The following is a 24294-nucleotide window of genomic DNA, read 5'->3' on the forward strand; positions in this document are numbered from 1 at the left end:
CAAAAGCTGCCATTCTTTCAGAATTTGACTTTTAGATTTAAAAATGTCTTTAAAACTGCCATTTACAATAATTAAAGCTGATTTAACTATAGAGGTATCTAGATAAATATGGAGCCTGTTCTAATAGTGTGGCAGAATAACATCAGAGAACAGAAAAGAGACCTACTATTAATCTCTATAGTAGGTTTCTCTTTGAAAGATTTCAAAGCAATTACATTGATCCTATAGTCTCCTTAAAATATGAAGAATTTTTAAAATGCTTTCTTTTCCGAGCCCCTGCTAAGAAACCAGTTAGATCTCTTTATGAGAACCACTGCAGTTCCTCAGTGAAGCTGAGACTAGTAAAGATTCTTTTTTTTTTTTAATGAAATAGGATGGTGAGATTGTCCTTTAATTCCCTGAGTCATAGTATAACTAGAGTTTCTGAAAACTGCCCAGGGTCATACATTGGGCTGAGACATCACAGAGGGAATTTCAAATTACATGTCTGGGGATACTGGTGTGAATGAGACCAGCAGAAAAAATTTATTATTTCACATACTTAATGATGGCTACTGCCTTATACCCCAACCAATTAAATGGAAAAACTTTTAATTTGCAAAAAACGTACAAATTAAAATCAGGTCATTTTCAACATATTATCTCCTCATTTGCACCACATTATCATGTAACTATAACAGCTTTTTGAGAAAAGGCTGTTAAATGTACATAAGGATTGCTGGATGCACTCTCAACTGCCGAGGGAATGGGTCCGATCCCTTGAGCTGCCAGGTACTGCCATGATAAATAAATAAATAAATAAGGACATGCGCAAGGGCACCAGCCACGCACAGGCTCAAGGTTAGGAGAAAATTCAGGAACTTTGGACACTGGGGGATTTATCAGGACAAAGAGGGAAAGATACCAAGAGGGAACAGCAGTAAGAGCAGCGACAAAGACAACCAGAGGGACAGCTTTAGCCGTGTGCCACATCAACAAGAAGCTGCTGGCCACCCAGCCAGACCACATTCTCCCCTCTCCAGCCCTGATAGAGAGCACTCCCGGGTCACAACACTCCTCCCCACTGGGCCCAGAGGCAGGCTCAGAATCGCTTTTGGGCCTCAGCAGGGCTGCCTTGTCCAAAAGCGCAGGTTGTACTAGGCACAGACAGACCTCTGGACAGACACTTCTCTCAGCTGGGACTGAGATGCTATGGACCCTGTACTTCCATCCCTGTCCTCCAATCACGACGACCAGCCCAGCTATCTGCAGTGGTATGAAATTAAATGTGGTGTCTACATGAACTGGCCTCACTTCCTGTGTCTTTGAAAACGTTTGCTGCAGCATGTCCTAAGCACCGATTGAGATCTCTAATCGTAAAATTAAATCATACATTTATTTATGTTTCCTTGTGTTATTAATGGGCCAAAGATAGGGGAAGAAACTCTACGGTCATTCATGTGTTCACAGGTCCTCCTTCTAGTCCATTAAAAAAAATAGAACACAGAAAGCTGTCTATTTTATGCTTTAGAAAACAGTTCTACAGGAGAAGAGTCCGTATGTGCCACCCACCTGAAGGAAAAAACAGAGAATGCTCACTGACCACAGTGTTTATCTAAATTCATTATGTCATTTCCTCAGTATACAAAGTCGTTGCATTTTATACCCCACTGTTTTCCTGGGAACCTCATCAGTGGGTATCTGGGTCACTGTTATGCAGACTGTGAAAATGAGGTAACGTTCACCTGTCAGACTGGCCCAAATTAAAAAGATTGATACATCCAGTGTGGCTAGCATGGGATGCTTACGAACTGTGGAAAGGAGTGTGTAAAACTGGTAAATGGCTTTTGGAAAAAGCAACTTGGCAGTATAAAAATTCTAAAGTGTATACTCTCCAGCAAGTGTACCTCCAGCTCCTCTGTATGCATATATTATATAAATACATGGAGAAGTATTTATACATGTTCACAAAAAGATAAGCATAAGGATACTATCATAATACTGAAATAACACTGAGGTGATGCATGAGTTGACAGGCCACTGACTGGGGACTGGTTAAATAAACTACAAAGCTATGGCACATTCATTCTCTGAGATACTATTTAATAATTTTTTAAAAAGAGGTAAAAACAGATATATCAACATAGAAAGCTTTCTGAGGCACTGTTAAAGAAAAAAACGAAGGTAGATAAACACTATATATAATAATTTTTAGAATTATGTTAAAAAAACATAACACCAATTTTTGTTTTCTGTATTTCTCTACATAGGAATACAATATGTAAACCCATTCAAAGGACCTAGAAACACATGTAGCGAGTCCCAGAGTGGAGGAGATTCAGGGTGGGGACATGCTGCTCATAGGTACTTGTGTTGTCTGTATTTTAATGAGCATGTATTGGTAAGTTGTTTGGGGAATTACATTCAATATCAGGAGATGATGAAGGACAAGGAATCCTGGAGTGCTGCAGTCCATGGGGTCACAAAGAGTTGGACACAACCTGGCGACTAAACAAACAAAAATCTTTCTTTAAAGTTATCCTTTTAAAGGGTGGTGGGGGAGGGACAGTCAGGGAGTTTGGGACTGACAGGTACACAATGCTATATTTAAAGTGGATAACCAATAAGAACCTACTGTACAGCACAGGGAACTCTGCTGAATAGTATATAACAACCTAAATGGGAGAAGAATTTGAAAAACAATACACATGTGTATATATAACTGAATCACTTTGCTGTACATCTGAAACTACACAGCACTGCTAATCAACCATATTCCAATATAAAATACAAAGTTAAAAAAATAAAATAGAAGGGAAACATGGAAATAAAAATAAGATCCTCAGCCTGATCTTCTACCCATTTATATACAGATGTCCTCTCCTGCACCACCCCACCGACCTAACCACATGGGCTACATGAGGGGGAATGATCACTGGATTTAGAATTCTGACAAATAAACACAAAACTGGAGTGGTAAAATAATAATATAATATTCCTGATTATATTATATCATGATTCTTCTATTACTTAGAATAAAAACATAAATCTTATAATTTAATATTTAAGAGTCATCTTAATATTTTCTCTATTTTCCAATCTTATACAATGATCATATATTATCATCTAACTGGGAAAAAGTCTAAACTAGCGATTTCAGTGGGAGTGGTTTTGCCCTCCCTGGAGATGCTGGGCAACATCTAGAGACACTTTTGGCTGTCACAACTTGGGGAGCAGTTGCTACTGGCACCTAGTGGGCAGAGACCAGGTTGCTGCCAAACACCCCATGATGCACAGGACAGCCCCCACAATAAAGAGTTATCCGGTCCAGGTGTTAACAGTGCCCATGTTAAGAAGCCCTAATCTAAGTACACTGCCTGTAAGTAACACCCCTATTTATGCTCACTTCCTCACTTGGTATCTCTGATTATTTATAAGACACAGTGAGAAGGCTGGGCTCCTACCTGGACAGTGAACTGGTAGATCATGACCAGGCTGACTGCCATGGTGATATTGGCCAACAGGGAGAAGATGGACAGGGCTCGGAGGTTCCTGACGAACACCAGCAGCACCATGAACGGCAGAAACGTGAGCATGTAGAGTCTCGAGTCCATAGTGGGCGTCAGGATCACTGTCTCGTTGTTGTGGCAGTTGCTGGTGGTCCCATTGGCCATTTCTATCACCTAGAATGAAGGGGACAAACAGAGACAGCCTCTCAGAGACAGAGGCCAGTGACCCTCCCACCGGAAGGGGTTCTACGCTAAACGCTCAGTGTGAGAACAATGTCGTATAGGAAGTCAGTGGTCATGGAACCATCTTCAGAGATCTTCCTAATTATCATTAACAACCCAACTGTCAGAGCTGGGATTGATCACATTGTACCTAAAGACAAGAAAGGACTTTACTGGTGGTCCACTGGTTAATAATTCACCTGCCAACACAGCGGACATGGGTTTGATACCTGGTCCAAGAAGATCCCACATGCCACGGGGCAATGAGACCCATGCACTGCAACTACTGAGTCTGTGCGCTACAGCCCACGAACCACAACAAGAGAAGCCATCACAATGAGGAGCCCGAACACCACAACTAAAGAACAGCCCCTACTCGCTGCAACTAAAGAAAGCCTGTGTGCAGCAACAAAGACCCAGCACAGCCATAAATAAATATGTAAATAATAAAAATACAGACAAGAGGACAGCAAGACATTTCGCGGTTTCTCGATGGCCTAGGTCTTTAAATAAAATCAAACGATGCTGACCCTGTTCTATGTAAAGTGTTAAGATCTCAATTCTCGTGCTGAACAAAATTGGCTTGGGAGGAATCCTAAACAGAAAGCCCACTCATCTCTTGCCATTCTTTTCACTAGGGCCTACCTGTTTAAAGTTGTCAGCCAGAAAGACAAAATAGATACAGCAGAATCCCAGCTGCGTGACGATTAGGAAGAAGTCCACAATGTGCCTGTGGGTGGGGAAGAAAGGAAGATAAAAGATCAAACAATAGAAAGTAAGACAGCCAGAGCGATGGGGGTTTGAACAGTGCTTCCTCCCAAGTCATCAGAGACCCTTCCCATCAGGTTACAAGGATGAGTGTGCCCTGATAAGAGGAAAAAGTGTGTCACTGGTCTAGAGCCCTGGAAGAAGGTAAGGGAAGTGTGGTTCCCAAGAACACCTTCCTGGCTGCAGGCCAGGAATGCTACCCGCAATCAGGCAGGCCCGAGACAGTCCTGAGACCGCACTGGCAGGAGTGGAGCGCACACATAAGGACCACTGCCCGTCCCTTGGCTACCCCTTCCCTATGGCCCGCCTGTCCCATTTCATCGTGTTTGTCCTAAAGCTACAGGGGGCCCTTAGCATAAGAGCCCAAGAAGCGGACCCCTTCACAGTCTCTTTCTATAACTTGGATCAAAAAACCAGCTGACTCTCACATGAGGACATGAAAAGAGATGTATCAAAACCGGCTGTGGTTTAAGCACAGTTACAACAGCAGCTAGTGACAACCTAATGGGTCGTCAAAGGGAAAATGCTTAAATTATAGGCCATTTTAGATGGAACAGTACACAGCAAGTAAAAAGAATACGTTAAATCTACGTGTGCCAAAACAGAAATGTCTAAAGACCTTTAAGGGGAAAGAAAATCCCACTGAGTTTCCAGTCAGAATGCATAGTATGGTAATTAGTGTAAAAAATGTAAGGAATCTGTACATGTTTTTACATACTCAGAAAATTCCAGGAGAATATTCATGCAACCGTGACTATACTTTTACCCTTCACTTTATGTTTTTCTATCTTGTTAAAAAAAGGTGTTGTTGCTGCTAAGGTTTTTTTCACCATGAGCACACATTAATTTTATTAAAGGAAGGAAGGAAAGGAGGGAGGGAAGTAGGGAGGAAGGGAGGAAAGAAAAAGAGGGCAAGGAATTGGGAGAGAGAGAAAAAGAGGAGGAGGAGAGAGAAAAAAACAGAGATGCAGAAAAAGAAAGGAGAGAAGAAGAAAGACTCAGCCAACAACCAACCAACCAACAGGGGTCACTTGGCAACTTGGCTTCTGCAGGCACAGAAAATGATTTTGCTGAAAGAATTATAGGAACCTGCATCACAGGAGGAAGCTTACTATGTGTGAAGGTAAAAGTCTCCCTATGATCACAAAAGGAGTTTTTCTGGAGAACATTAATATGATTCAATTAAAAAACAAAGGTCAGGGGAACTTCCTTGGTGATCCAGAGGCTAAGAATCTGCTGTGCAATGCAGGGGACTCTGGTTTAATTCCTGGTCAGAGAACTAAGATCCCACGTATCCTAGGGCAACTAGACCCATGCACTGCAATGGAGACCTGCATGCTGCAACTAAGACCTGATGTAGTCAAATAAATGAACATTAAAAAGAAAAAGGGTCCAGCCCTTGATGTTTTCAGTTTTCTACATCAAAATGCACCATTGCCTCAAATGGTAAACAAACAGTAGAATACTTCTCTCCAGGTGTCTGAAAAATTACCAGAAGGAGAAATTTCCAAACACCTCCCACGTCAGCTCCTGAAACATCTCTTTCCCTTTAACCCTTTTGCTCTAATTCCCCTCACCTCCCCCTTGAAGCCCTGCTTCTCCTGCCCAGTGCTCAGCCCTGAAAGCACCTATCAAGTGTGCTTCTCACTGGCACAGTGGGCAAGAGCATTTTTGAGGCTCCTCCCCTTCGGTGCATTGCTAGTTCCTGATACTCTCTCTACTGGTATACCCTATTCCTGACCTCTTGTTCTCAACAGATCTCCCACATATCTTTCTCCTTCTCCTGGAGAGCCAGGACCATGTAATATGGGGAAACCATCCTCCCTATATCTGGAATTGCTTTGTACCACTTACAAGAATGTGTTCAAATGTCTGTTGACCAAAAGAGGGGATAAAATACCATCACTGGTCACAGGCTGTCAAAGCTGGAAGAGCCCTTAGCCACCTTCAGGCCAGTGCCCTTCTGTCTTACCAATGAGGAAACTGAGGCCCAAGGGAGAGGAGCAGTCACACAGCTCAAGGTCACATAAACGACCACTGGCAGAGCTGAGCCCAAGCAATGTTCTTCCCATGAGCTACATGGCCTTCCACCCCTCATCACCCTATCTGAAGACCCCCACACTGGGCAGCCACAGCCGCAAAGAAGGAGGAAACCCATTACCTTCCCCAGTGCGCGTGGTTCCGGAGCCAGGAGACAGGGCTGGCTTCCAGGCCATACATCACCGTATCCCCATAGTCCACAAAAGGCTTGTTCAGTCTGGGAGGAAGCAGGGCGGGGAAGGGCACAGTGTGGGGTCAGACAATGACAACGACAGGACCAACGGAGCTCACAGAGACCTGGGTGGGTTCCCATCTGCCAGCCCGGACACACCACCTAGTCCTCGGTCTGATGCTTTCAAGGAGCGTTCAGTCTGAAGTCAATGGGACAGTTACTTTCCTTATAATTAAGCAATCATCTGGTAAAATCTTTTCAGTGGGGTGCATATTACAAAGCACGTAAAACTAGAATATGGTCTCTGCACACTGGTTGAAGTTAGTGTGGCAGATGACGCACATGTGTGCTCACTCAGTCATGTCCGGCCCTTTGGGACCCCATGGACTGGAGCCCACCAGGCTCCTCTGCCCATGGTATTTTCCAGGCAAGAACACTGGAGTGGGTTGCCACGCCCTCCTTCAGGGGATCTTCCCGACCCAGGGATCGAACCCATGTCTTCTGTGCCTACTCTAGTGGCCGGCAGATTCTTTACCACTGAGCCATCCGGGAAGCCCATGTGACAGGTGACAACAAGCTGAAAAAGGGCACAGAAACTGCCAGAGAAAGGCCATTAACGAGCGGCCACCTTCACCTAGCACAGAGTCGCGAGTGGTGTGCATTGAGCGCTTACTTCCGGCGCTGGTAACAGAAGCTGGAAGGACAGCCTGTCACTCAAGAGGTGCGTGGAACACTCTCACCTGTAGCAGAAGTGGTGTGCGCACTTCACCAGGATACTCATGCAGTGCACAGCCACGAGGCCGATCACCAACAGGCTGAGGGGACCCATCTGCGGACAGGCGTTGTGGGCCAGGGAGGGAGAGACATGCAAGCAGGGTTAGAATGGAATCTGCACATGATCAAAACGTGACTAGGGTACCTTCCAATGACAGAACTTCCGGCAGGGCATTCGAGAAACAAACATTCTCACAGCTTAGTTAAGTAGGAAGGGCACCCTCTGAACCTCAGCAGGCCTTCTAGACAATTAATCTCCCTGAGGAGAACGACACAGATTACGCTGTTTCGAGACTGCTGCCTCTCGGTAGACTAGAAGGCTCCTGGGACTGTCTGGGAAGAACAGACAGGCTAAGGGTTGGTGGGAGGGGGCGAGTTCTGTCTAGAGTAACGGCACAGGCCAGTCTTTAGCAGAGGACACGTCCATCCTCTGAGCTACCTCTCACTTTATTTATTTATTTATTCTTTTCCCATATAATTTTTTTAAGTTGATATGTTGTATTTTCATTTTTATTCAGTGAAGATTCCCCCCCCCCTCCCCCCCCGGCCTCAAGCCATGTGGAATCTTAGCTCCCAGTCAGGGTTTGAACCAGTGCCCCCTGCAGTGGAAGCACAGAGTCTTAACCAATGGACTGCCAGGAAATCCCCTATCTCCAACTTTAAAAGAAAGCAAAATGGCTCTGGACAGGCAGATTATCAGGGGGAGAATCAAGAAAGGAAAAAAATAAGATTTTCAGAGTTGTCCATCTAAGAGCAGGGCATGGAAAGACTATGGAAAATGGACAGAATTCTGTTATTCTTTAGTTAATATTATTGATGGAAATGGCCAGGACCTCCTCCTTACCTCAAGTAGCCTCCATGAGGGCAGGGATCTTTGTTTGTTTCACTCACTAATAATAATAGTCTTAAGAATCTAGAACAGTGCCTGGCACACAGCAGATCTTCAAAATATACCTTTAGATGAATAAACCTGAACTCTGCTTTTTCTCAACTGCATTTGAAAAAGAAAAGCTTCCCATTTCAAAATGTTTTATATGAAGTAAATTAAACACACACAGACGCACCATCTCCTAAAATCTGTCACAATACTTCCTTGCACCAATGCAGACCCTTACCAAGATGCCTGCATTTTTCACCGCCAGAGGCAACCCCAGGAGTCCTGTGCCAATGTTGCTTTTTAGCAGGTGGATCAGGGTCTGGAACCATCTGAAATGGGAATAAGGCAGAAAAGGGCAGGTTAACAATAACAAGAGGTAACATTTATTGAGTACTTACCATTGAGCTAAGTGCCTTCATGAATCATCTCGTTCAATTTCCAGCAGGGCAGGCATATTCTTTACCACTGAGCCACCAGGGAAGCCCAGAATAACACCATGAGATAGGTATTAACTTCATTTTACACAGGATAAAGCCACTTGTTCAAGGTCACACACCTGAGTGTGAACCTGGATGCAAACCCAGGCTGTCTAGACCCCGAGCCTATTCTCCTAGTCACTGGGCTATAATGTCCATTCCCCAAGGCATCTCTGAGTTCACCTTGCTTAGAGATTAGACCAGAGGGACAGTATGGTGTCGCTCCTGGTGTATTGGTTTTCACCCTGGAACTTTCCACTATAAAGACTCAGATCCAGAATTGCAACAGAGGATTCCAAGCATAACTGTGAAGGACAGACACACTGCTGTGAGTAAAGAACAGGGGAAATAACAAAATAGAAGCCCCAAATCCCTATCAGAAAGTTTTATTAAGGTGAACAGAGTAAAAGTCATATGGTCCCACAGTCCCTGGTGTATTGTGTATAAAAAAAAAAAAAGTCAAATGCCATAGAGTCCTAAGACTGGAGAAGCCCTCTTCAGACAGTCACCTAATTTATCCTTCTGCCTTGAGAAGTCCCTCTCAAGCTGCAACTGGAAAGCCTCTCATGTGTCATTATTTTCTCACTCAACAAACATCATCTATAATGTGTAAAACACTGTGTTAATGCAACGGCGGAAACTGCATGGATCAGACGTCAACTTTAGTCTCTAGAAACTAATAAAGTCTGCAGGAAAATAAGGCAGACACATGAAAAAGATCAAACATGGTACCACTTTGCCCCAGACTTCCTCAGGATTTGGTCCCTGGCACTGTCTGGAAATTCTTCTCCACATAAAACCTACATACCTCCTAAACGATGCTTCCACACATCTTCCAAACTGCAATTTAGTAGAAACTGAAAGCAAATCATGTGTTATCTTGTGGTGGTGGTTTAGTCACTAAGTTGTGTCTGACCCTTGTGACCCCATGGACTGTAGCCCGCCAGGGAGCTCTGGCCATGGGATTTCCTAGGCAAGAACACTGGAGTGGGTTGCTATTTCCTTCTCCAAGGGATCTTCCCAACCCAGGGATTAAACCAGGGTCTCCTGAATTACAGGCGAATTCTTTTCCATTGAGCCAACGGGGAAGCCCATTAACTTGTAAGAACCATAATAAATAAGATCTGTCTACACTCTATTCTAGAAAGGAATTTTACTCTCGGTAACCTTTCTCCCTCCACCTCCAGGAAAAAAAACCTCTTGACCTTCCTACTGTCCCCAAGTTTCTCATGCAAGATCAAGAAAACTGCTTCAAGTCTTAATAAGAGGAGGCAAGTGCTCTCCTGGACGAAACTAAGAGATGGCAAGGGTCCAGGGGTGACTCCTCCATTATCAAGGGCCAGTGACTAGGAGATAATGGGCAGAACGATGGGCCAGTCAAATTTCTATCTTGGCAAATGTTTAATCCACTTAAAGGCAAAGGTAAGCACTTCACCAAAACTACCTACCTACTGGAGGCCTCCCCAAAACACCTCTGGGCTGGGTTTCATAGGAGATCAGATCCCTCCAGCCCTGATTCTGCCATTAATTCATTATGAAAATTCCCTTCCCTCCTCTGGGCCTATCATCTCATATGAGAGGACTGGACCAGAACAGCATACTTCAACTCTGAAACAGTAGGGCTCTAAGCAATTGACCAAAATTATTCTTTGTTAAAATAATCAGTGTATTTATTTTTGGTGGTGCTGGGTCTTCGTTGATGTGCTCGGGCTTCCTCTAGTTGCGGAGAGGGGGGCTACTCTTCATTGTGGTGCATAGGCTTTTCATTGCGGTGGCTTCTCCTAAGCTTTTCACCAATGGCCACGAGCTGGGATTACCCACAACCATATGAGTTATCACAGTATCAATTCCATGGACTAGAGAATCTTAACTATGGGGGTAAGAGGGAAAAATAAGCCTAGCAAATCATAGTTCTCATACTTTTTTGGCCTTAGGACCCTTTTACATACTTATAAATTATTGAGGATCGCACATAGTTTTTGCTTATATGGATTATATCTGCTGATATATATATATATGTATACATACACATATATATATTTTATAAATTAAACCAAGAAACTTAAAAATATATATTAATTTAAAATAACAATAAACTTACATGTTAATAACCAATTTTTAACAAAAAGTAACTCTATTTTCCAAAAAAATAAAATGTGAGAAATGCACTATCTTACTTTTTTTACAAATCTCTTTAATGTCTTATTTGATACCTGGATTATCTTCTGCATTCAACCTCTTGTGATACATTGCTTTGATGGAAGTCCCTGAAGAAAATCTGCCCTCACATAGATATGTAGTTAGAATGTATCTGAATAGCCTGTTCAGGCAACTGTGATATTTTTCATTTGATACTACATCAAAACTGGACACACATAGGTTTTAGGAGCTAGTTGTAATGTGGAATCTGACCTTTTCATACTCTACTATGTGAAAATACACTGGCAATCTTGCTCCTTGAATAGATCTTTTACTCACACACAATTTCCCAACATCACACTTTGGCCATATGGGAGACACTGGTTCCCTGAGCTACATGGATCTTTCAAATGCTGGCACATTTCATTATACGGCATTAAAAAAAATCACATTCATTAGTATCATACCTAATCTCATTAGACAAGTCTTTAGGTAAAGGGAAGCTGTCAAGGTCACAGTGCAGGATACGAGTTTATTTTTTCTGATTTTGCTCAAAAGCTCAAATTTCATTGCTGGCGAAGGAAATGGCAACCTACTCCAGTGTTCTCACCTGGAGAATCCCAGGGATGGGGGAGCCTGGCGGGCTGTCATCTATGGGGTCGCACAGAGTCGGACATGACTGAAGCGACTTAGCAGCAGCAGCAGCAACAACATATAATACAGGTTTGTTTTGTTTTTGTTTTTTTTTTTTGGCTGTGCTGGATCTTCACTGTGGTTCGAGAGCTTTCTCTAGTTGCAGCATGCTGGTTTAGTTGCACCTGCGGCATGTGCGATCGTAGTTCCCCAGCCAGGGATTGCACTTGCGTCCCCTGCACTGAAAGGCAACTTTTAAACCACTGGACCACTAGGGAAGTTCCTTAATAGTTTTTCCTGAGGTGACGGTCTCATTACTTTCATTTTCAAGAAAATATCTGCCAAGTAGTCAGATCTGAACGACCGACAGTTTCCTAGTTGTTCAGTAGAAGAACAACTGAGTTCTTCAGACAACTCAGTAGAACCAGCTAGAGGTGGAGAGGGGCTTATAATGTGGGCAGACAGTCTCCTCTAGTTTGGAGTTCACTAGAGAAAATGCCATGCACCAGGAAAGACTGCAGCCAGGGGTCTTTACCAGTAATGAGCTCCAAGAGAAGCTTTCATGTGCACTTTCCATTTTGTCACACAGAATATTAACAAAATATTCTAGACTGAAGGGTCTAGATTTAATAAAATTAGTGATATGACTGCTTCATCAAGGACATGCTTAAGTGAAAAATAAAACAATGATGAGCATAATTTGGCGTTACCTCCTTGATGCACGCTGCTGCTGCTGCTAAGTTGCTTCAGTCATGTCCGACTCTGTGCGACCCCAGAGAAGGCAGCCCACCAGGCTGCCCCATCCCTGGGATTCTCCAGGCAAGAACACTGGAGTGGGTTGCCATTTCCTTCTCCAATGCATGAAAGTGAAAAGTGAAAGTGAAGTTGCTCAGTCATGTCCGACTCTTAGTGACCCCATGGACTGCAACCCACCAGACTCCTCCATCCATGGGATTTTCCAGGCAAGAGTACTGGAGTGAGTTGCCATTGCCGTCTTCATTGATGCATGCTAAGGTGCCAGAAATTTTACCCATCGTTGCTTCTGAACCATCAGTGCAAACGTCAACACAGTGAAAAGACAAATCACATCTAGTATTATTGTGAAAACAGTTTTGATTTCGTGGGCTTCTTAAAGTGGTCCTGGGACCCCCAAAGGGTCTGAAGACCATACTTTGCAAATGGCAACTCCAGATAACCTACTGAAGACCAGTTTCAGTCAACTGGTTTCTCAGCTTGCCAGCCTGGGGGAAAAAGTATCAAAGCTCGGTCAAGAGCAGTATAATGGAGCTCAATAGGGCAACAAGAAAACTTTGCCCGAAAGAGTAAAATCTGAGGCCGTCATCAAAGCAGTCAACAGCTTGATAACTTGAAGGGTTAGGAAATTAACCTCACCAAACATATTATCATGGAAGCACCTGGGGCTCCTACCTGCATCCCTGATTGGGGATTTTTACTGAGTCCTAATCCCTAGAAGAGCCTGGTGTGCATGCATATACTTTGCTTCTTGTACTTTGTTCCAGGTATTTTTTCCACATACTTTGTTCCTTAGGAAATTAGATAACATGGTGGAGTAAGTCCCCAGGAAACAGGAACCCAGCTCAAAAACTTGTCCCTAACACTTCTCACCTGTACAGCTAACTAGGTCCCAAATCAGCTTATACTTAATCATACCTGGCACATTTCTACATGCAACGCTTCTGGGGATCCAGGCCGCAGGCAAGTACTCAACCAATCCTCCACGTCCCAAAGGAGTACTTTTCCCTGCACCACTTGTGATGGGTTTGTGACACCTGCCATCACTTACAGAGGGGCTTTCCTGGGTCACTTACCTTGTTTCACAATACCAGGGCAGGATGGGCTCTCAGAAAAAGTACATCCCCAAGCAAGGCCAAGAGAACACTGATCAAACATTCCAATCGGTCAATTTCCAGCAAACAATGGGAGATTATTTGGTGTTGACTATTAGTTATAACCCAATGTGAAAAAAGAGAGAAATTCAGAATAGCTAACAGCCATGCAGTGTCTTCAGCATGATAAAACCTATGGGCTACCAATCCTGATGTTGCTAGATGACTGGCTGTGAACTTTGGAGGAGTCCCTCTAAAAATGAAAACCTAGACCCCATATGGCAAGCACTGCATAGACAAGCTCAGGTCTCAGAACAAGGAGCAAAAACTGGAAAGAAAACTAGAGAGAGAAGCTTGGAAGAAGCACTTTTCAGTAACCAGAGTGACTTCTTAAGAGAAGCCATCACATGGCATTGGCTGCATTTGACACTCCTTCCACCTGGGGGAAATCACGTAGGTAAGTAAGGTTAGGGAAGAGAGAGGAAAGATAGTTCTCACTGCTGCTGGTTGGGGCCTAAGCAATCTTTTCCATCAACTAACACAGCAAGCATATGGGGAAATCTATAGTAGCATGCCACAGGAGAAAGAAGCTATGGAGATGGAACCTTTATGAGCAGAAAACCAGCTAGAGGTGGAGAGGGGCTTATAATGTGGGCAGACCCATCTCCTCTAGTTTGGAGTTCACTGAAGAAAATGCCATGCACCAGGAAAGACTGCAGCCACAGGGGTTTTACCAGTAATGAGTTCCAAGAGAAGCTCCCCTGGTCTCCTTGGGCAGTCACAGGGGACAGAGTGAGTCAAGGACATAATGGATCCCTCAGTGAGTCACACCCAACCCCCAAGGGAACACACAGAGGATGATGGAAAAGCTTGAGGAAAAAACAGAAGGGCCGCAGAAGATGGGGTGCTGTGGTCCAGAGAAAATGTTAGGGCTCTGCTGATTTCAAAACTGAACCAGACAACTCAATGGAGTAGAAAACCCTCTTCTGAATCTTCTCATTTGAAGAGTCAATCAGCATAGCTTCACATGGGGGTCCTCAATCTTATATTTGGAAAAACTGAGGCCCACAGAGGGCCAAACTAACCCAGATGAGACTTGGGATTCAGTTTCCAGAGACAAGGCGTAAGCCCTCCTAAGGGCAGGCAAAGCAAATCACCTCTTCTTTTTCTTTTTAAAGATTTTATTTATTTATTTATTTTGATGTGGATCATTTTTTTTTAGTCTTTATTGAATTTGTTACAATATTGCTTATGTTTTATGTTTTGGTCTTTTGGCAGCGAGGCACGAGGGACCTTAGTTCCCTGACCAGGGATCGAACACACATCTCCTGCATTGGAAAGCGAAGTCCTGACCACTGGAGTACCAGGGAAGTTCCCTCTTCTTTACCAACGTCTTGAATCTTTTAGGACCTCCCTGGGAGCTCAGCTGGTAAAGAATCTGCCTGCAATGCAGGAGACCCCACTTCAGTTCCTAGGTCGGGAAGATCCCATACTTCCCACTCCAGTATTCTTGGGCTTCCCTGGTAGCAGACAGTAAATAATCCGCCTGTAATGCGAGAGACCTGGGTTCAGTTCCTGGGTTGGGAGGATCTCTTGGAGGAGGGCATAGTGCAGGAGAAGTTATTCTTTCCTCTTCCTATTTATTCTGTCAAATGCCCTGGTTGTTTGGTGATGGGGACAGAAGTCTGGGGGAGACTTTGCAAAGGACTGTCTGTACTGGACTTGGAGTTATTGAAGCTTCTAGCACAGATGACCCAAGGCTCTAAATTACAAGAATGTTCTCTCTAGAAGTTCTTATGTTCAGGCTGTTAGCACCAGCCTTCTGCGACCAACCCAGGTGAAATGAACAAATAAGAAACAAAGTAGAGAGTAACTGACAAAGAGCTCAGATCTCAGCACCATGACTCACTTCATCTCTTTACGTGTTACTCTCATCCGTAAAGTAGGGAACTGATAAAATCGGGAGGCAAAAATAACTCAAAGGGGGATTACATTACTAACACAGAACATGGGAATACGATTCCCACCCCTAGGGCAGACAGAACAGCTACTTACGTTGTGCTGTTGCTTTCCCCAAACCGCATGTAGGACCCTGAGGAAGAGAAGTTGTTCAGGCCTTCGGACGGGCTCTCCTCCGGGCTCGCGTCCGTGGAGCTGTAGTCCCGGTAGTCCTCATCCCGAAGTCTCTGCGTGGACATGGTCACTGGGGGAACAGGGGCAGCACTCAGACCTCCAGTGGCTTGTGCCTTTAGCTCCAAGCCTGGGGTCGGCTCTAGGGCAGAAGCAGCCATTGTCACAGAGCTCAGTGACAGCTGCACTATGGATTAAGTACAGTGAGAATGCCTGATACTGACAGAAATGAAAAAGGTACAAAGTACACATGGGCGGGCTGAGCTCGCTTGACTTCTGCCTCTCGACCGACGGTGCCGCATTCACAAGTTTCTAAATTTGCCAGCACACCAGGACAGAACAAAGGCGAGGTTCTGCTTGGGAAGGGGGAGGAGACGCAGACAGGCCCCTCTTGGTAGTCTTTCCTATGCCTTAGGTTGGGATTGACAACCCCTTCCACTGAGCTAATTTCTTGGACCCCGGACAATAGTGACATTTTACCTACATCCATCTTCCCCAAAAGCAAGCTCTTAAAGGACAGGAACCTAAATATTCCTAAGCTGCATTCTATTTTTCCTATGCATTCAGGACAGTAAGAACCTTCTGCAGTCCAGAAATCCCGTCCAGATCATCTGATTCTACTCAAACTCTCCACCAGGTCCCAAAGCTACAAAAGATGTTCCCTTTCTGCCAGGACCTCTGGTATGTTCTATACTCTTTGGTGTATACTCACTCCCTCATCCTAGGACTCTTTTCTTGCAACCAGCATGAATATTGAGAAACGGAGCTAAAAGCAGCTCAGAGGAAGACTAGGAGCATGACAGGTACCCGCCACTGGCTCTTGTTGCAACATCTCCCTTCCACCCGTCTTCCTTTTTAACAGATCTGCCAATTTTTTTAAAGACAGTGGAAGAAGAAAACCTTCCTATTACATGCAGAGGAAGGACAGAGAAGATGGTATCCTCTGGGTGGACTTTGCTTTAGTAATTAAGCAGCAGAAAAGAGAACAAGGACTTCACTAAGATACACTACAAGTACACATTCCAAGAGCAGTGTAAGCTCCCAGAATATGAGGGTCTGTTGCTAAAAGAGCCGTTGGAGGTCACTCCAAACTGCTCATTTTACAGATAAAGAATCAACCTCCCCAAAAGCTGAAGGGACCTGCTCTGCTACAGCCAGGTAGCAGCCAAGCAGTAAACATATATCCTGACACTCTGCCTGAATCTGGAAACATTACTGAATACACTGCCAGTTGCAGTGATGGAATATCATAATAAAAGAGAGTCAACTTCCTCCAGGAATCTGCAATTGAGTAAGGAAAAAAAGGTTCATAAACAGTAAAAATCACCAATAAAAATCCTTCTAACACTTGGCAGACTGGTACGACCACTTGCCTACAAAGTGCTTTTCCCTATCCTGAATCTCATACGCTGCCTCAGATGCCCAGTAGAAGACAGGACCTCCAAGGGCCATCACAACGTGCTGTCCCACCTGACACGTAACATTAGTTGCCAGAGACTAGACAGCTCTGTGTCAAGTGCTCCCAGAAGTCCAGCCCCTGGGGATTCTTCAGACCCCACCTGGCACCTGAGTGATCCAGGGTGATCTCATTTTCTCCCTTCAACCACATAACCTCATGAAGAAAGTGCTTGGCAGAAAGCCAGCAAAGGACTTGGAAGTCCCAGAGAGGATTCTGCCTCACTTCACCACCAGAGCTAACCTTGCAAAGCATCTAAGAGAGCATCATTTATTCACATGGTGGAAGAATTCAAGGAGTCATCTAAGCTCTTGGGGCAACTAAACTCATAAGAAGGCTGGGGTGGGGGGAAATCTATAAAGTATCTTAATGTGAACAGTTGAAAGCTGCTACTCAGGTAAAATCGATTAAGTGAGTTTCTATGCAGGACACATCCCTGATGGTCCAGCAGCTAAGACCCCACAGGAGCCCAGGTTCAATCCCTGATCAAGGAACCAGATCCCACATGCCTCAACTAAAGATCCTGAGTGCTACAACTAAGATCCAGCATGCCAAATAAGTAAATAAATAGTTTTTTTTTTTTTTTAAAAAAAGGTTAGTATCTATGCAAGTCAGAAGTGTGAAAAGTGAAAGTGTTAGTTGCTCAGCTGTGTCTGACTCTTTCGATCCCATGGACTGCAGCCTGTTGAGCCTCCTCTGTCCAACGGATTTCCCAGGCAAGAATACTGGAGTGGGTAGCCATTCCCTTCTCCAGGGGATTTTTCCAATCCAGGGATCAAACCTGGGTCTCCTGCATTTCAGGCAGATTCTTTACCATCTGAGCCACTAGGAAAGCATGTCAGAAGACCTGGGTGCTAAAGCTGCCTTTTATCACTAGTTTGCTCAGTGGCCTGAAGCAATTCTTATTTGACTCAGGTCTTTGTTCCAAATGCTAAAAATTTGGGTGTGGGGGGTATGGTATACTAACCTATCTCTCAGCACCTCTTCCAGGAATCAATGTAATTCTTTATGCAAACAACGGCTACTCTTGAGTCTCTTCCAACATACCAAAGCGTCTGAGGAACAGAAGCCTTCCAGGTGAATCCTGCATATTACCAAAGAAGAGGAACAGAAAACAGACACTGACAAGTTCCGCAATCCCTCCCCATCAACCAAGAAACCACTCTTGGTACAGACACTCAATTTATTTCAGACAATGTTAAGAAGCCTCCTCATGTCACTGTAAAAACTGAAGTGACCCACAGCAGATTATCACTAAGAAAACTGCTCCGAAAGAAGCTGAAAATCTACAGATCAAAAGTCCAGTGAACAACTGCAGGATGTGGAAGATGTGGCTTGGCAACTGTGCATGTTGAAAAAGGAGAATAATGCTACTTACTGGTTTTAGTTGATGATAAGCTCAACAGAAATCAATGATAACACAATAGATGCCAATTCTGCTAATGCAATTCTCGGTTTCACTACAAGAAAGAACCCCAGGGAGATGACAGACTGTTCTTTTTGCCATACCTTGTACTCTGTTCCAGGCAGCACACTATAAAGGGGATGATGATCAACTGCTGTATAGCCAGGGGTCAGCACCAAGGTCACTAGGGGGAAAGAAAGCAGCTAAATGAAGAATGGTTGGAAGTCCTGAGAAGGTTCAACCTGGAGAACTGGAAACTCAGGAGGTACAAAAATTGTCTTTCAAAGCTGTTCTAGGGATCAGATTCATCCTTTGGAGCCTCAAAGATTACTCAGAAACAGGATCATTAGGTGGAAAGTAAAGGGAGGCGGGTCCTTGGCAAAAGGAAGCCAACTCTCAAAGGAGTTATCCACAGGACTTCCCTGGTGGTCCAGTGATTAAGACTTGACCTTCCGATTCTGGGGGCCCAGGTTTGATCCCTGGTTGGGTAACTAGATCCCAGATGCCACAACTAAAGATCCCGTATGCCACAACTAAGACCTGGCGCAGCCAAATATATAAATAAATAACGATATTTTAAAAAATATATATGTGTTTGTGTGTATTAAAGGCAGTATCCAGGAACTTCCCTGAGTCCTTGGTTCAGGGGTCGAGACTCCATGCCTCCACTGCAGACGTACCGGCTTTGATCCCTGGTCAGGGAACTAAGATTCTGCAAGCTGCATGATTGCCAAAAAGGAAAACAACAAAACAAAACAGGAGTTGTCCAAATGGATCACTGGATCATTGTAGGAGATAGTGTATCTTATTCCTGGAAAGTTCCAAGCAGAAGCCCTTCTCAGAACTGCTAGGCAGGAAATGAAGCCTGTAGAGGGTGGGTGTGATCACTCTCTGGAGGTTACTTCCTTCTAGGGCTCTTCTGGCAACCAAGGCCTCCGCATCTTTCCTCCAGCTATCCCCACTTAGTGCTAGTCTCCTTGGCCACCCTGCCCTGAACTCTCTGTGATGAAATCTGGTTTCCACCATCTGCTGCTATAATTGCCAATTCCTGCCCTGTGGGAGTTTTAATAGACCCTGTTAACTGTCCAAATGAGGGATGTAATATTTAAGAGCTCAAAACAAGCTTGTTCTTCAGGTTCTTGAGGACAATGAACTGAGTTTATATAACATGTGTGGTCCATCAACACAAAGTAAAAAATCTCCATAAAATATTCAGATTCAAGAGAGTACTAAGTAAGAAAAGTCTGCATGTTGGGTGACAAATATATATATTCAAGAGTACATTCGAACCAAAATTGAAACATCAACTCTTTAAATAACCTTGATAAATGCTCTTTTCTCTTATATAAAAATTATTTTTAACTAATCAACAATTGCTATTTTAAGGTCTTTTCTCACTTATTTCATATCTACTCTTCCTTAAATCAATACAGTATACACACAAATGATGTTTAGTTGTAACATAATGGTCCATCATTATATTAATAAAATAATTTGCTTCACTAGCTCCCAGTTAAATTTTGAGCTTCTCCTTCTTTTAATGACTATCTTATAGCTAAAAAATTCCCACACATAATTTTTGATTTTCAAGTCATATCCTTGGAGTAGAGTTAGGTGAATAGGGTTTTTAAATGGTTTTACTACACAAACGATTGAACTAACCTAAAGGGTCACTAGCAATATATGGACATGGCTATCTCTTCATAACCCTGACAATGTTGGATTTTATTTCTTTCTTGGTTTTTTTTTTTGGCCATGCTACATGGCTTGTAGGATCTTAGTTCCCCAACCAGGGACTGAACTGGGCCCTCACAATGCTGAGTCTTAACCACTGGACAACCAGGGAATACATGGATAGTATCATTTTTATTTCTGATATTTCTGATGAATGAATGGCTCCTTGTATTTATTTTATTTTACATTTCTTTAATTTCCAAAAAAAGACAACTGATAATCAAGACTTTAAGAGCATCTTTCCTCCACCTATCAGGCTCACAGTTTTGAAAATAGTTAGCTCATTTTTGCGGAGAAGGCAATGGCACCCCACTCCAGTACTCTTGCCTGGAGAATCCCACGGACGGAGGAGCCTGGTAGGCCGCAGTCCATGGGGTTGCTAGGAGTTGGACACGACTGAGCGACTTCACTTTCACTTTTCACTTTCATGCACTGGAGAAGGAAATGGCAACCCACTCTAGTGTTCTTGTTTGGAGAATCCCAGGGACGGGGGAGCCTGGTGGGCTGCCGTCTCTGGGGTCACACAGAGTTGGACACGACTGAAGCAACTTAGCAGCAGCAGCAGCAGCTCATTTCTGAACTCACTTTTGAAAATCTAAAATGTTCTTAAGATAGCTATTTAAGAGTTTAGTGAAAAAAAAAAAAAAGAGTTTAGTGATGGGACTTTACTGGTTGTCCAGTGGTTAGGACTCCTTGAATTTCCAATGTAGGCAGTGCCAGTTCAATCCCTAGTCAGGGGGCTAAGATTCCACATGCTGCACAGCAGACTGGCCAAATTTAATTTACTGATTAAATTCTATTCCAAATTTCAGTATAGTAAACAGGATGACTTCCAACAAGAAGAATCCATTTATATGAATTTGTAGGTCTCTTTTGGGGCACACAGGAAAGTCAAGGAGGGGAAAAGAGAAGAGGGCGGGAAAGGCACTGCAAGTGTCAGTTCGCTTCATTACCAGAAGCTAAACAATATTCCTAAGGGTAACTGGTAAACACATAAAAATATTATCCACTAAAAACTATTAAAACTAATAAATTCAGCAAAGTTGCAGGATATAAGATCCATATACAAAAATCAGTTGTATCCTATACACTTTCAGTGAACAATGTGAAAACAAACCGGAAAAAACAGTTACATTTACAATAGCAACAAAAAGAATCAAATATTTAGGAAGAAATTTAGCCAAGTAGCTGTAAACTTGTACATGAAAACTATAAAACACCATTGAGAGAAATTAAAGACGACCTAAGTAAATGAGAAAACATCCCAATATTTATGAACTAGGAGATTTAACACTATTAAGGTGGCAATATTCCCTAAACTGATGTACAGATTCTATTGAATCCTTATCAAAATCCCAGCTCCCTTTTTGCAAAAATTGACAAGCCAATTCTAAAATCCATATGGAAATTCAAAAGGTCCAAAACAGCCAAAACAAATCTGAAAAAAAGAAAAAAGCTGGAGGACTTCCCAACTGCATAACTTAATACAAAGCTACAGTAACCTCAAGACAGTACAGTATTGGCATAAGGACAGACGTACAGATCAACTGAACAGAATTGAGAGTCCAGAAATAAACTCTATACCTAGGTCAAGTGATTTTTGACAAGGGTGCCAAAACAATTCAATGGAGGAAAAAAGTCTTTTCAACAATTAACGCTGGGACAACTAGAAATATACGTGCAAAAAAAAGAAGCTGGAACTCTACCTCCCACCATATACAAAACTTAACTCCAAATAGGACTTCCCTGGCAGTCCGCTGGTTAAGACTCTGTGCTTCCAATGCAGGGGTCACTGGTTCAATCCCTGGTCGGAGAACTAAGATTTCATATGCCAGTCAGCGTGGCCAAAAAAAAAAAAAAAGAAATTCAAAACAGATCAAAAACCTACATGTAAAGGTTAAAACTATAAAAACTCTTAGAAGAAAACATAAGCATAAACCATTGTAACCATGAATTAAGCAGTTTCTCACATATGACAGCAAGAAACACAAGAAAAAATAGATAAATTAGACCTAATCAAACTTTAAAATGTTTATGCCTCAAAGGATACCACCAAGAAGGTGAAAAACAACCCACAGAATAGGAAAAGTTTTCTATTAATTATATTTCTAATGAGGCATTTGTGCCCAGAACATATAAAGAACTATTATAATTCATTAATAAAATGAAACCCAATTTAAAAATGGGCAAAGGACCTGAAGAGCTGTTTCACAGAAGATGTGAAAAAAGCCAATAAACATATGAAAAGATACTCAATATCTTTAGCCATCAGGTAAATGAGAAACAAATATCACATGTGAGGTATCACTTCACATACACCAGGATGGCTAGAATCAAAGACACGTAATAGCAAGTATTGGCAAAGATGCAGAGAAATTGTAGAGAATCGTCTCTTACATTGCTGATGAGAAGGTAAAATGGTGCAGTCACTTTGGGAAACAGTCTGGCAATTCCTCAAAAGGCTAAACATAGTTACCGTGAAGAGTAGTGATAGTGTTAGTCACTCAGTCATGTCAGATTCTGTGCGACCCCATGGACTGTACTATAGCCTACCAGGCTCCTCCGCCCATGGGATTCTCCAGGCAAGAATACTGGAGTGGGTTGCCATTTTCTTCTCCAGGGGATCTTCCTGAATCAGGGACTGAACCCGGGTCTCTTGCATTGCAGGCAGATTCTTTACTGTCTGAGCCACCAGGGAAGCCCATAGTTACCATATGACCCACTAATTTTGGCTATTAGGGATAATGCTGCTATGAACATCTTTGAGTACATTTTTCTACAGGTATACATTTTCAGTTTGGTATGTACCTATTAGTGGTGGACAGGACCCAGCAATTCCACTCCTAGGTACATACCAAAATGAAAATGTATGTCCATAGAAAAATGTACAGACAAATATTCATAGCAGCATTATTCCTATTAGCCAAAAAATGAGGGGAAAAAAACCTGATGAGTGGATAAATGTGATATATCCATACAATGGAATACTACTTAGCAAAAAATGAAAAAAGAAAAATATGATATACTGATAGATGCTACACATGGATGAACCTTGAAGACATTATTCTAAGGGGAAGAAGTCAGCCACAGAGGAACATTTGGGAGCTGGAAGGGATTAAGGGGTGATGGCTAAAGGGTTGAGTTTCTTTGGGGGTGATGAAATGTTCTGAAAATGACTGTGTTGCACAACTTCGTGAATTCAATAGAAAAGCTGTTGAACTGTATGCTTTAAATGGTTGAATAGTATGCTATGTGAATTTAATCTCAATAAAACTGCTAAAACAAACAAACCGATCTCTGGGCCCAATCTGATTCAGTCTCAGCACTTAACAGGCTTCTTATTATGATAGGTACACCCCAGGCCTCATCTCCAACCAAAGTTTATGGATTGGTGATATATGCAGATTAAAAGTACTACATTATAAAACAATTACATTTTCTAGAACCTGGAGAAGCAGTGAATTCTCTAGATATTCGCTCTCTTCTCCATTGCTGGAATTCCAAACACACAAACAAAGTCATAGACTGTATTCCTATATGCGGTCTACAAGGAGGGAAGTAAAAATGTCTGACATCCACATGATTTGTTTTCGAGGACATGGGATAGTACTCCATCTGATCTACCACAGAATCACTTCCCCTGACTTGAGACTCCTGTCTGACAGAGTGTGGTGCATGGGCAGCCACGAAACAGCTGCTGACCTCAGCAGGCTCTGCACAGGAGCAGCTGAATGAGCAAACTGACTTCTACTCACCATCATAAAAATCTCTAAACATTAGCACCAGGCATGACTGACAGGTGACCAAGCTCCAGCTTCCCAGTTATAGATGAGAACACCAAAGCCTCAGCTGGTTAACAGTTTGGGATCAGAACCCAGCATACCAGATTCCTAGCCCAGTGTTCTTTCTAACACTCCACCTACTCTTCCTAAAATCTCCCTGGGAACAGAACTCGGGCAGGATTAAGTCTACAGGGGGAATCCCACATAACAAAAAGTACATGAGTTCAGAGCCTAGTTATGTGACCTTAATCTCCCTTTGTCTTACTTTCCTCATCTGAAAAATGTTATTAATAACACTTACATCACAATATTGTTACAAATGTAGAAGTAAAAGATGTTAAATATGCTGCT

General features: G+C 43.0%; 1 protein-coding gene across 9 annotated transcripts in view; it reads right to left on the minus strand.

Annotated features, from left to right (window-relative positions):
* The window catches only part of LOC102191423 (proton-coupled amino acid transporter 1), a 58404-nt gene that overhangs the window by 21631 nt on the left and 12479 nt on the right, over positions 1 to 24294 (minus strand). For 7 of the 9 annotated variants that reach the window (XR_001918289.1, XM_013965702.2, XM_018050132.1 and 4 more), the window contains exons 2-7: positions 15492 to 15639; positions 8580 to 8670; positions 7431 to 7519; positions 6640 to 6735; positions 4356 to 4440; positions 3444 to 3662 (exon numbers count right to left, since the gene is read on the minus strand). Coding sequence is in view for 8 of the 9 variants with exons in the window: in XM_013965702.2 (XP_013821156.1) it covers positions 3444 to 3662; positions 4356 to 4440; positions 6640 to 6735; positions 7431 to 7519; positions 8580 to 8670; positions 15492 to 15634 (723 nt within the window). In the remaining variant the exon portion in view is untranslated. Of the gene's footprint in view, positions 1 to 3443; positions 3663 to 4355; positions 4441 to 6639; positions 6736 to 7430; positions 7520 to 8579; positions 8671 to 15491; positions 15640 to 17989; positions 18107 to 18531; positions 18612 to 24294 lie in introns of all 9 variants that reach the window. The other 2 variants (XM_013965704.2, XM_013965705.2) reach the window with 2 other exon arrangements.

This window comes from Capra hircus, chromosome 7 (assembly GCF_001704415.2).
Source record: "Capra hircus breed San Clemente chromosome 7, ASM170441v1, whole genome shotgun sequence".
In the NCBI taxonomy this organism is placed as follows: domain Eukaryota; kingdom Metazoa; phylum Chordata; class Mammalia; order Artiodactyla; family Bovidae; genus Capra; species Capra hircus.